Source organism: Oncorhynchus mykiss, chromosome 27 (assembly GCF_013265735.2).
Source record: "Oncorhynchus mykiss isolate Arlee chromosome 27, USDA_OmykA_1.1, whole genome shotgun sequence".
Lineage (NCBI taxonomy): Eukaryota > Metazoa > Chordata > Actinopteri > Salmoniformes > Salmonidae > Oncorhynchus > Oncorhynchus mykiss.
In genome coordinates, this window is record NC_048591.1 from 11,210,394 (window position 1) to 11,223,687 (window position 13,294).

Consider the following 13,294-nt stretch of genomic DNA (forward strand, 5'->3'; position numbering starts at 1 on the left):
CTGAAAGAGTGTTCTGACATGATGGTAATTGGGGGGAATTTAATAACGTAGATTTGGATAGAATAACTGGATAGAATCATTTGTTCCCCAATTTAATTCATTCATTGGGGCCTTTCATTAATTTGGAGTTCATAAAAATTTTGCTTTAGGCTCAAAACACACACACACACACACACAGACTGAAAATGGCCTGGATATTTCTTCTTTACAGTAACTGACAGTCCTCTTAATTAATTTCACAATTTTAATTTACTTGGCTTTTTCCAAAGATTAATGATATGAGGATATGAAGAACAGTGTCTTTGAAAGAGACTAAGATGACTTACATGAGTCTCTTCCTCATTGCTCTCTGAAGGGGTGTCTGTGGGAAAGATTTAGCCTGATCACAGTAGACTTTTATGTTTAGTGCCACTAGTCCTGACGGAAGCAATGTGCTTTCAATGTGCAGAAATCCAGTGGCTTGTTTTTTTCCATGTCTTTCAAAAGGTACAGAATACTCAACTCAAACATAGTTCATCATGACTATTGATCTTTTCTAGACTAACATGCAGTACTCAACATTAATGTGTTTTTCCTTAATGGCTAACTTAATGGAATTGTCTACATGTAGTTTTAGGCTATCCATATTTTTCCGATGATTGAAGTAGGCCGTGAAGCCTACTGAAGGCAATTATCAGACGGAAAAACATACTGTATTTTGTCATTACTCAAAGATTAATATTTGGGGCGGCCAACCTGAAAGATCTCAGAGAAGCATAGTCATTGAAAAAATATTTTGAGTGTTCCTTTGAGTAGACCTACTATGGCCATCAAATTCTAATCTGTACCTTCGAAATCCGGTTCCACTGCTTTTAAAATTTCTATACCTCTAATCAGAGACTGATTTAGACCTGGGACACCAGGTGTGTACAATTAATTATCAAGTAGAATAGAAAACCAGCAGTACTCTGGACCTTCAGGGTAAGATTTGTGTACCCCTGCACTATGGGCGGTCTCCCACAATTCCAAGCACTTCGTTCACACCCCCTGAAATAGTTTAAACTCAAATTGCCTCACACTGAGCCTGTCTGTATTGTTGTGAACGGAAGAAATGTGGATGGACAAAAAAAATATGGAATTGGTCTCCAGCCATGAAAAATGCAAACCGGAATAGGCGTAGACTCTTTGGTATTTTGTGTCTGACTATTTCAGATGGAGCTAATGCTTTGTCAATGGCAGTCATCCATTGCCAGATGAATGACAGCGGAGATGATTGTCACAAAAACACACATAAGTGGTCTGTCTTTTGACGGAATCATCTCATCTGAACATGTCCATCCGTATTCATGCAGTTACAGTAGGTGTGTCCCCGGCCTTAGAGGGGTAATCATGGGAGGTGATAGCAAATGTTGTACTGCGTTTTTGCCCCCATCATGACAAAATATTTTTAGTTCTCAAGTGTCCTATTTGCGTTCTCGAAAAAAGGTTTGTATATTTTGATGACACTTGTCTTCCAAACATCAGTACAGACTATATAAAAAAAGGTGACAGTAGCTTTTTAAGGCAGGCACTGTATTAGCCCAAGATGTACTCAAGGACCTTACTCCTTAAGGACCTTACTCCTTATTCCTTAATCCTTAAAAGTCGTGCGTCAATCTCAGTAACATAATAAAACAATCCCCATAAAAATCTGTTTAAACTAGATGTTTTTTTGAATGGATGCGTCTCAATCCACCTTATCCACCTATGTCAACCTTCTGCATCTGTGTCACGATCGTCATATGGAGGGGACCAAAGCGCAGCGTGGTGTGAATCCATTATTTTATTAATGAAGAACACTTAAACAAAAACGACTGTGCCGCTATGATAACGAGTGCTGACACAGGCAACTACACAGACAATAACCCACAAAATACCCAAAGAAGATGGCTGCCTAAATATGGTTCCCAATCAGAGACAACGATAAACACCTGCCTCTAATTGAGAACCAATGTAGGCAACCATAGACCAACATAAACACCTAGATGAAAACAACCCCATAAATCTACAAAAACCCCTAAACAGTACAAAAACCCTAGAATAAGACAAAAACACACATATCACCCATGTCACACCCTGACCTAACCAAAATAATAAAGAAAACAAAGAATACTAAGGTCAGGGCGTAACAATCTGTGGTGGAAGGTGCTGAGCTACAGTGGTGTTTGTCAGACTATGAGACATCCTGAAAATCGGTCTTCTCACGAAAACGTCCGAACGGTTTGGCCTGAAGTCTGTAACTCTGATGTGCCAACTTCTGTCTGTAGCGTCCGAACGGTTTGTCCTGAAGTCTGTAACGCTGAAGTGCCAACTTCTCTCTGTAGCGTCCGACTCAGGAAAGGGGACACTGTTTTTAGTCCTTATGAAATATTATTTGACAGTTATTTTGTTGCCATTTACCATTTGTTTTATGACAATGTTTCTATGGGCTATAGTAGTAAAGGAGAAATTCAATATTTTATAAAATAAAAAATAAAAATAGTAGTTTACCTAAAATGTTTAATTTATAGCTAAACGTCTGTAGCGTCTGAACAGGCCAAACCGTTCGGCCTGAAGTCGGTAACACTGATGTGAAAACAATTCCATATTTTAGCTTAGTATAACCCCCCCCCCCCCCCCCCCCCCTCTCCCCAACGGCTTAGACTTTTATCATAGGCATTCCCATGATAAACGGATACAGTTTTGCTTTCCATGCTAGACTGCATGGATCTCATTGATTACTATATCAGACAGTAACTTAAACACTATTCAGCTTTGAATGTGATTGGTGTAGACACAAGGGTTCTCTAGCAGAACATTTCATAATGAAAAGCTTGTGGTTCACATGGTGGTGGAGAACAGGGGTAATTCAATATTCAATAAGGTGTGTTAAACATCACATCCAGACATCCTCATGAGCCAACTTTGTTTTTCTTTTCAATTGTTGAAGCTGTAATGTCTTTGGCATTCATACTTAACAAATGACTAACATCTGAGCATAATTCAATTCAGCAACACCAGTCATGTAGCTCACCAGGGCTTACAAAAGGAGACTGGGCTTTAGAAGCAGGAATACAACGGCATGTTCAGGCAGCATCTGCTTTCATTGCGATCACAATCAAATCTAGTACGATTCAGTAAGAAAGAACAATGCTTTATCACAAAAAAGACAGGGTTGCCACACTGAATGAATTTGCAGGTTTTGTCTGTATTAGCCTTGCTGTCAGTTGTGGACATGTAAAACAGTAGATGAGAGGACAGTTTGGCTGGCAGTAGAGAGAGAGAGGAACAGAGCACATTAAAGGGGGAAACACTTTCTCTCCCTCTCTCTCTCTCTGCCACTCTCTCACAGGCCATTTTCTAGTGAGTATGGATCCCTGGACTTTGATTAGTCTCAAGTGTCTTTACAAACAGCTCGCCCCCACCTTGCCTGCAGGCTGAATGAAGAAGTTTCTTACCAAATGTCACTCACTATTAGTATTCAATAGATTTCCGTGCTGCTATCCTCTTCTCCTGTCCTCTGCCAAGCCTCACCTCTGGTAGGGACACACCTCATGCGGTACAGAGGACCTTTGTCGTTGGTTTACAGAGGGTAGCAAAAGGTTGCCCCTCTCTTGAGGACTGCTGTTTGGTTGTTGAGGTATTGAAGGGTTCACAGTAGGTAGCTAGATATCTCTTTCAACTAGCATCAGTTGTAGTATGTAGTGGGACTTTATTTAGGAAATAATGGTATTGTTATCACAGATTGCATATCACACACATGCAATGAGAGAATCAATCTGCATTAAGTTGATGAAATAACTCCAATTGTTTGCACTTGTCCAGATTTGTTTTATTGGTTTTGTAGTAGCCTATGCATCAGAGAGACCTGGAAATTATGGCTGGAGTAGCTACAGTGGTGTTTGGAGGGAAAATAGATAATGGAAGCATATACATGGATATAGACACTGAAACACACATTCCTTGGAATATGTCAGATGTGAAATAAATGTTTCAGAATGCTATTCTATATGACAGGCATGCATGTGTTGATCCATAAAACGTTGCTGAAATACACATTTAATTACACAATAAACACAGTTGGAAAATAGGCTGACTAGTGATTCCCCCGTGCAGCGTGAGTCCTTATCCTCATCAACAATCAGAAGACTATATGTCCAACTGGTGTTTTTCTAGGTACTTGCTTATCCACTAGGTGGCAGTGACGACCGGGACAGGAAAGTGCTGAAGCGCACAACTATTCGTGATTGCAAAAAGGATGCGTTTAGCGCTCGAGCACTTGAGTTGTAGTTATAGTGCTCTGCAGGATTAGGACATAGCGTTGGTGCTATACGCCCTCTGAGCATAATATCTACCAAAAAACGATACTGCCTGCTCACGAAATTATTGCAAAAAACCTGCACAAGAAGTACGTTGACATTCAGGAGAGGTTTTGGAGCTGACGAGGACAACATGAATTCGTTCTGGATACACGCAATTTGGATACCGGGATTCTTGTTCTTTTTTGGATTTCAAGGTACGGGTTGTATTCTGGTTCATTTTTAATATAATTATGTTGCTTTAGTTTACTAGTCACATTCCTCTTTTCAGTTTGTAGTTACAGATGAATTAATGTCGTGCATCTACCCCTACTGAGACTGCTTTTGCTGGCCACCTCTGGTGTCTTCTACGATTTATTATTCATCCCCCATATTTATGACGTTCATCCTTTCCTATTTATTGCTCTCAGATTGACACACAATGTATTTACGCACACGGAGAAGTAGGCTACACACGCAGAGGGGGAGATATTGAAAAGTACTTGAAGATTACACCAGTACGATTCAAAGTGTGTGTGTCGGTGGTTGGGGGGGTGGCGAGAGTTTATAGGAAATTGATAAAGCTACCAGTTATTAAATTATTTTTGATGTGACTTGTCTGCGATGTCCCTGCTGATTTTGAATATGTATATGTGTGTGTAATATGTATGTATTTTCTGTGCCCCCCTGTGGTCCAGCATATTTTAGTAGCTCTTGAAGATGATGACTTCATCTGTCACTGTAGCTAGCCTACTGAACTTTCTACTCTGTGGGGAGATCTCACTGTAGGATCAGACAGGTAACAAGCTTGGACTTCAATAGTGATCTATGGTGCAGTTTCATTACAAGTTAACCATGTTGGCTGTACTGCACTCAGAAGAGGCTCCATCTCCAAAGATAAATGAACAGTGGGCATTTAGAGCAGCATGCTGCCCTGCCTACACCAATTCATTTAACAGATGAGCATTACGTTAATACAACAAGAAGGGTAATTTAAAGTTAGATGAAGAGGAAAAGTGGGCCAGCGAGGAGGGTCCGGCATGGGTGGCAGGTAGCCAAGTAGTTAGTGTTGGGCCAGTAACTGAAAGGTTGCTAGATCGAATCCCCGAGCTGACAGGGTACAAATGTCTTCTGTCCCTGTACAAGGCAGTCAACCCACTGTTTGTCATTGTAAATAAGAATTTGTTCTTAACTGACTTGCCTAGTTAAATTAAGTTAAGAAATAAAAAAATAAATGGTCGAGGCCAGGAACCTGTGACACCGCCCCTAAGCGTGAGACATGGCCAGACTGGTTAAGCATACATTAGGAAATGGCTTTGAATGAAACCACAACCTCCAGGTCAACAACACTAGGGGCTTCCAGCTCTAACTTATGAAATGTCTAATATATTCTATGAAATGCAAGGCATGATTCAGCCTTATCATGACAGCAAAATGTATGTTATAGACAACTGCCAGGGGATGTCATATGAGGTCTTCCTAATATACACTAGCAGGGCTTTTTATTTAGGATCCACAGTGCACCTAGAAAAATGTAAGATTCTAGCTTTAATATCTCAAATATGTTTCATTGTGCTCCTACATTTCTTTGTGTGCTGCTCTATTTTTCAACTTAGGCGTACACGTGCTCCTTGTAAAAATGGTCAGCATAGAGCGCTGACTAGGTCTGTTTACATGGAACCACAGCAGGAGAGACACAACAAAATGTCCACTTTGATCTGTATGCTTAACCAGTCTGGCCATGTTTCACTCCTAGGGGCGGTGTCACAGGTTGGTGGCCTCGACCATGTCTGGTCCTCCTCGCTGGCCCACTTTTCCTCTTCATCTAACTTTAAATTACCCTTCTTGTTGTACTAACGTAATGCTCATCTGTTAAATGAATTGGTGTAGGCAAGTCAACATGTTGCTCTAAATGCCCACTGTTAATTTATCTTTGGAGATGGAGCCTCTTCTGAGTGCAGTACAGCCAACATGGTTAACTAGTAATGAAACTGCACCATAGATCACTATTGAAGTCAGGAGAATGTAAAGTATTTAGTATGGCTGCTTCATAGAGCACATGTACTGTATTTTCTCTTCATAGATCACATGTACTGTATTTTCTCTTCATAGAGCACATGTACTGTACTTTCTCTTCATAGATCACGTGTACTGTATTTTCTCTTCATAGAGCACATGTACTGTACTTTCTCTTCATAGAGCACATGTACTGTATTTTCTCTTCATAGAGCACATGTACTGTATTTTCTCTTCATAGAGCACATGTACTGTATTTTCTCTTCATAGAGCACATGTACTGTATTTTCTCTTCATAGAGCACATGTACTGTATTTTCTCTTCATAGAGCACAAGTACTGTACTTTCTCTTCATAGAGCACATGTACTGTATTTTCTCTTCATAGAGCACATGTACTGCACTTTCTCTTCATAGAGCACATGTACTGCACTTTCTCTTCATAGAGCACATGTACTGCACTTTCTCTTTATAGAGCACATGTACTGCACTTTCTCTTCATAGAGCACATGTACTGTATTTGCTCTTCATAGAGCACATGTACTGTATTTTCTCTTCATAGAGCACATGTACTGTATTTTCTCTTCATAGAGCACAAGTACTGTACTTTCTCTTCATAGAGCACATGTACTGTATTTTCTCTTCATAGAGCACATGTACTGCACTTTCTCTTCATAGAGCACATGTACTGCACTTTCTCTTCATAGAGCACATGTACTGCACTTTCTCTTCATAGAGCACATGTACTGTATTTGCTCTTCATAGAGCACATGTACTATTTGGGGCTTTCATAGCACATCATATCCAGTAGTGGATTGTTCCCTTACATACTGTATGTTGAAAAAAGACATGACTTTGCAGTTGAAATAAGAGGAAGAAAACAGCAGTCTGGCTTTGTGCCTTCCATTTTCTTTGTTTTTTAGTTCATCCTTTTCTGATGGGAAGAATTAGGAACCTTGAGGTACAGAGTTGTTTAATGGTGTTGATGCTGTTATTCTTTTTGGAGGAAAAAATGACTTGTCAATTATCCAGAGATGGCATAGCAGAGATGGAGTTGGATAGCTGTGGATAGAATTTAATTTATTACTTATTACTTATTTGTCTGGTAATACAAATAATTGCCTTTCATGTGGTGATCAATTCACACTAGGCTCCTGGGAGGAACATGATTGTGAAATATGCTTATTCTAAGGAAAATAATGCCATCACCTCGGAAACAAGAGAACACTCCTTAAATAAAGTCAGAGTATGCTAGATTCTGTAATCTGGAATGGCTTCTGGGATTAACCCCAATACAGCGTTGCCTGGAGAACTCAGAAACATTACCCCATACCCATTGTATAAACCTTCAGAATATCAGGCACACAGGGAATACACACACATTCAGAAATGAATTGGACAGAGAGTTAAACAGTCCAAATAATTAATGCAATCAGAAGATTTGTATTGATGCTCTCTCTCGCCTGGCCTTTCACTGGAGTCTGTGTTGATCTCTCTTTGGGGGCTCAGGATTTTCCCCCTCACGAGAGACCACAGACTGCTCCTATTGAAACAGATCCGACTGAATTGACTCTTGTGTTTTTTCGGGTCTTCCTATATTCCAACTATGTCTCTGTGCTTGGTTGTAGGCAGGATGTGGTCTGGGTTCCTCTGAGGTGATTTGGGTTGGAGAATGATGTAAATGCTGTGGCCACAGGGAGAGAGAGAGAGGGAGGGAGGGAGAGAGAGAGGGATGAGTTGGGTCTAGAATAAAATAGAATAGAGTGGAATCGCAGCAATACACCGTTGTATGTTAGTTGTACTTTTATATCCCTGCACCACCTCGCATTCGCCTTCTTTAATGTCCACAACGCTCCACTTCGCAGAGCCCCATACCAGGAAAATTGCAATTAGCTTGGCGTTCCCTGTACAAGGCTTCTAGATCCTGTGATCAAATCAAATCAAATGTTATTTGTCACATGCGCCGCAAAATGCTTACTTACAAGCCCTTAACCAACAAAGCAGTTTTAAGAAATATTTACTAAATACACGAAAGTTTATTTTATATTAAATAACACAATATAATTACAATAATGAGCCTATATACAGGGGGTATGAGTGAGTGAGTGTAAAGTGACTATGCATAGATAATAAACAGTGGGTAGCAGCAGTGTAAAAACAAAGGGGGGTGGGGTGATGTCAATGCAAATTGTCCGTGTGGCCATTTGATTAATTGTTAATAGATGCTGTTAAGGAGCATTTTGGAGATAGACTTGCCGCTCCGGTACCGCTTGCCGTGCGGTAGCAGAGAGAACAGTCAATGACTTGGGTGACTGGAGTCTTTGACAATTTTTGCGGCCTTCCTCTGACACTGCCTAGTATATACAGTACTGGTCAAAAGTTTGGACACACCTACTTCTTCAAGAATTTTTATTAATTTTTCAATAATAGTGAAGACATCAAAACTATGAAATAACACACATGGAATCATGTAGTAACCAAAAAAGTGTTAAACAAATCAAAATATATTTTTGATTTTAGATTCTTCAAAGTAGCCACCCTTTTCCTTGATGACAGCTTTGCACAGTCTTGGCATTCTCTCAACCAGCTTCATGAGGAATGCTTTTCCAACAGTCTTGAATGAGTTCCCACATTTGCTGAGCATTTATTGGCTGCTTTTCCTTCACTCTGCAGTCCAACTCATACCAAACCATCTCATTTGGGTGGAAGTCGAGTGATGGGGAAAGGCCAGGTCTTCTGATGCAGCACTCCATCACTCTCCTTGTTTTATGTCATTGTCCCGTTGAAAAAACAAATTATAGTCCCACTAAGCGCAAACCAGATGGAGTGGTGTATTTCTGCAGAATGCTTTGGTAGCCATAATGGTTAAGTGTGTCTTGAATTCTAAATAAATCACTGACAGTGTCCCCAGCAAAGCACCATCACACCTCCTCTTCCATGCTTCACGGTGGGAACCACACATGCAGAGATAATCTGTTCACCTACTCTGCGTCTCACAAAGACACAGCTGTTAGAATCAAAAATGTATACTCCCCAGACCAAAGGGACAGATTTCCACAGGTCTTGCTCATGTTTCTTGGCCTAAGCAAGTTTCTTCATATTGGTGTCCTTTAGTAGTGGTTTCTTTGCAGCAATTTGACCATGAATGTAAGATGTGTGCGTACTGGTAGCGAAGTCAGGTGCAGGAGAGCAGAGATTTGTGAACAGGCGCACACTTTATTGAGGCAAAACGAGCAAAATAGTCACAAGAATTATGTTTAACGATAAACATCTTCGTGAAATAGCAAGTCCGCGAGTCCATCCGCGAGTCTCAATAGCAAGATTCCGCGAGTCCATCTTCTGGCAGTTCGCGCGACTCTTTGTTGTTGATTTAAGTGATGCATTTCTAATCAACATCCATACAAAATCCCTTTCTATGTGTAAACTCTTTAATTAGATTTCAGTATCATCATAACCAATAAGCTTTCAGGAAGACCAGCTGTATCTCTCTACTCTACGGAGTACTCCTATTCCAATTAGAATCACAATAACTATCATGCAGGTTGGAATCCACATACTTTATTCTCTTACAAGAGAAACTGACAAGTTGGAGAATGGAGAAGCTGTACAAATGTGTAGATGGAAGACAAAATACTGTATACACCTATACAAAAATCAAATCAATTTATCTTCATACATAATGTTGGAATTTGTCAGATATATATATATACTGGAATACTTACGTTTATAAAAAGTATTCCAATTACTGAAGGAAATTGAAATGAGGAGACTCTCATTAGTATTATTCCTCTGCCTTCCAGTCCCTGATATCATATTATCTCTGTTTCTGAATCTCATCTTGAAGTTCAACTTCAGAGGTTTTTGTTAATTTCGTAGTGATGCAAATCCAGGATCATCTTCTTGCATGTATAGAAGTAGTGTACCACTGTAATGAAGCAAGCAATACTCCTTCTCTGCCTGTCTTGAGCAAGCCCGTCTGATCCTGATTCCTGAACTCTATAACCGGCCTACTCAACCACTCGTCTGCATTGCTCATCAACCCAATGCTAAGTGCAGTTGTTTCCCAGCTGTTTGCTGTCTGGCTGGGTTAGGGTGTCGTTTGCGTGTGTTACATGCACACAGGCACATCTCCGGCATTCCCAGAACACAGTGATCTATTTTTTCCAGAGTCAAGGGGTAATTGATTTTGGCACTCTAAAGCAATTTTATGTGCTGTGAAATGTCAGATAATAGTAATTATTCATTTCTTTAGATTAGAAATTATACAAAATGTCTCAAATTTTAGGGTGTGGTGAACCTTGCAGGAACTTAATTGGTCTCATGTTCTCTTTAATATCCACTACCATCCTTCTCCTCTGGAATCCAGACCCTTAACTGTTTTCCCAAAGCTCAGTAATTAAGATCGACTTCATAATTGTGAATGGATCTGTTTCAGACCGCGGTTTCCCTCGTAATAGACTAAGAAACAAAGCGCTGTCTTGGTGAGTGTTCTGTTTGCAATATTTAGAGTTGTTATAAACCTACAGATTTTAGTTCTAGTTCTGTTTCCAGTCTTTTCACCAGCCAGACAGCATGTCGGTTTGACGTGCGTGGAACAGGGAGTGTTTTCTATTTTCTTGTTTATCAGGAAGCCAAATTTATGATTAGAGATTTAATATGAGGAAATTACACGTTGTCATTTTAATTTGTATCTTTTTCGCTTTTGAGTTCAGTCACAGGAAAAAATGGTTGTAAGCTCTGTTTTCCTCGAACATGATCTTCTTACCAGTCCGATAATGAATCACCAAATCCCAATGCACTAATTGAATTAGATGACTATTACATAGGGAAAAGTGGGACACACAATGACTGCCATTGTAAAAGTACCTGGACTGTGGGAAGCTGGTCCACACATTGGAATGCGAGAGACATTAAAAATGGATCTCTCAGAAAGAAGTCATGTGACGTCTAAACGTCAGTACCTGTATACATCCCAATCATAGAATAAAGTCTGAGTTAAGAAGATATTTATCTCTGCTTGTTTTTACAATGCTCCAACTTGTTTTCCAGGAAGTAGTCCTTTTTGGGACGTTTTTCTTGGGTAAGCTCTATCACTGGCTTATTGTCATTGTTGTTGACCACCCCTCCTATTTCCCTTGTTTTCTGAAGCTCAAGAGGCCTAACTGGACCATAAACATGTTTCAATTGCACACAAAGGAACATAATTATGTTTGCCAAAATACATCTAGGTACTACACAGCACCTGTAATGGCATTCCATTCCAATCACTTTTTTTTGCTCAAGTGATGATTGATACGATATCAATTAATGTAATGATGTTATTTGTCATAGTAATTTATCTTCCTGTGATCCCTTTGTGAGGTCGGCTCATTGCCAATGTTAAGGAGGGATGAGAATAGCTGGTTTAGATGTACCGTACCACCACAGTCAGAGGCTGGCACTAAGACAGCTTTGAATGAGCTGTATTCCAGTACGCGTTTGTGTGTTTACCAATGCAGGAATATTCAGAAGGTATGACTAGATATATTCAGTCTTCCAAACGAGGTAGTTTATCAAAGTAGCACAATATGAGGTAACCTGTCTGAGAATAATCAAGAATCAGTGAGCTTTATTACTGTATAAACACATTTTGTAGAGTACTGTTGTTAAAGCGCTGAAGGACAGACTATCTTCTGGCAAGAATTATGGGGTGTTCATCTCTCTTTCTTAATCAGTATGCTGACACGGTGATCCTTTTAAGAACTGCTCTGCCAGTCTGTTGTGTCATTGCGTTTGGCAGTCTGTTCTTAATTTCTTCATTATGACAGCCACTAATAACACATTTGAGGTTAATTATATTTCCCAGGCATGACTGCTACTGGCCTGCTCCTGCTCCTGCTCATTCCTACAGGGAGCGGGGAGTGGGAGCAGAGCTGGCAGCAGCAACACTGGAGGAATCCTTAATTGGTTTGTGAGGAAATTCTGGGTGAGCTTGGATGACATCGTGCTCAGCATTCCTCCTTCAGGAGCCAAAATGAGCCTGAGAAAGGGAAAGAGAGAGACTTGAAAAGGCATTTGGAACCACATCCAAAATAAAGAAGTAGCCCAGTTTTTCTTCTTCCTCCCCCAGTTATCACAGCAATCTTAATGAGGCTTCCACCCCATGTAGGGTCAGCTGTTTTGGGACACATACGCTTGCCCTTTCATCCTGTATTTTTGCCACTGTTTTGCAGTGCCTCAAGGAGCGATGTGCATCTACTAAGAGAGAACACCATCGGTGGCTTGAATACTCTGAGGCCCCATTCTCAAATATTAAGACCCCTTGACTTTTTCCACATTTTGTTACGTTGCAGTTTTATTCAAAATTGTAATTCCTGACATTTAATCCTAGTAAAAAACATCCCTGTCTTAGGTCAGTTAGGATCACCATTTTATTTTAAGAATGTGAAATGTCAGAATAATAGTAGAGAGTGATTTATTTCAGCTTTTATTTCTTTCATCACATTCCCTGTGGGTCAGAAGTTTACATACACTCAATTAGTGTTTGGTAGCATTGCCTTTAAATTGTTAAACTCGGGTAGCCTTCCACAAGCTTCCCGTAATAAGTTGGGTGAATTTTGGCCCATTCCTCCTGACAGCTGGTGTAACTGAGTCAGGTTTGTAGGCAACGTCGCTCGCACACGCTTTTTCAGTTCTGCCCACAAATTTTCTATAGGATTGAGGTCAGGGCTTTGTTAATGGCCACTTCGATACCTTGACTTTGCCACAACTTTGGAAGTATGCTTGGGGTCATTGTCCATTTGGAAGACCCATTTGCGACCAAGCTTTAACTTCCTGACTGATGTCTTGAGATGTTGCTTCAATATATCCACATCATTTTCCTACCATTTTCCTACCATTTTCCTATTTTCCTACATGATGCCATCTATTTTGTGAAGTGCACCAGTCCCTCCTGCAGCAAAGCACCCACACAACATGATGCTGCCACCCCGTGCTTCATGGTTGG

General features: G+C 40.3%; 1 protein-coding gene across 2 annotated transcripts in view; it reads left to right on the top strand.

Moving 5' to 3' along the window:
• LOC110507545 (limbic system associated membrane protein) overlaps positions 1 to 13,294 on the top strand; it is a 1,153,754-nt gene that overhangs the window by 238,414 nt on the left and 902,046 nt on the right. The window contains exon 1 of one of the 2 annotated variants that reach the window (XM_021587594.2): positions 4,273 to 4,513. The exons of the other annotated variant lie outside the window; for it this stretch is intronic. Within the exon in view, the coding sequence (XP_021443269.1) occupies positions 4,450 to 4,513 (64 nt within the window). The 5' untranslated portion in view covers positions 4,273 to 4,449. Of the gene's footprint in view, positions 1 to 4,272; positions 4,514 to 13,294 lie in introns of those variants that run through there. 2 annotated transcript variants of the gene reach the window in all.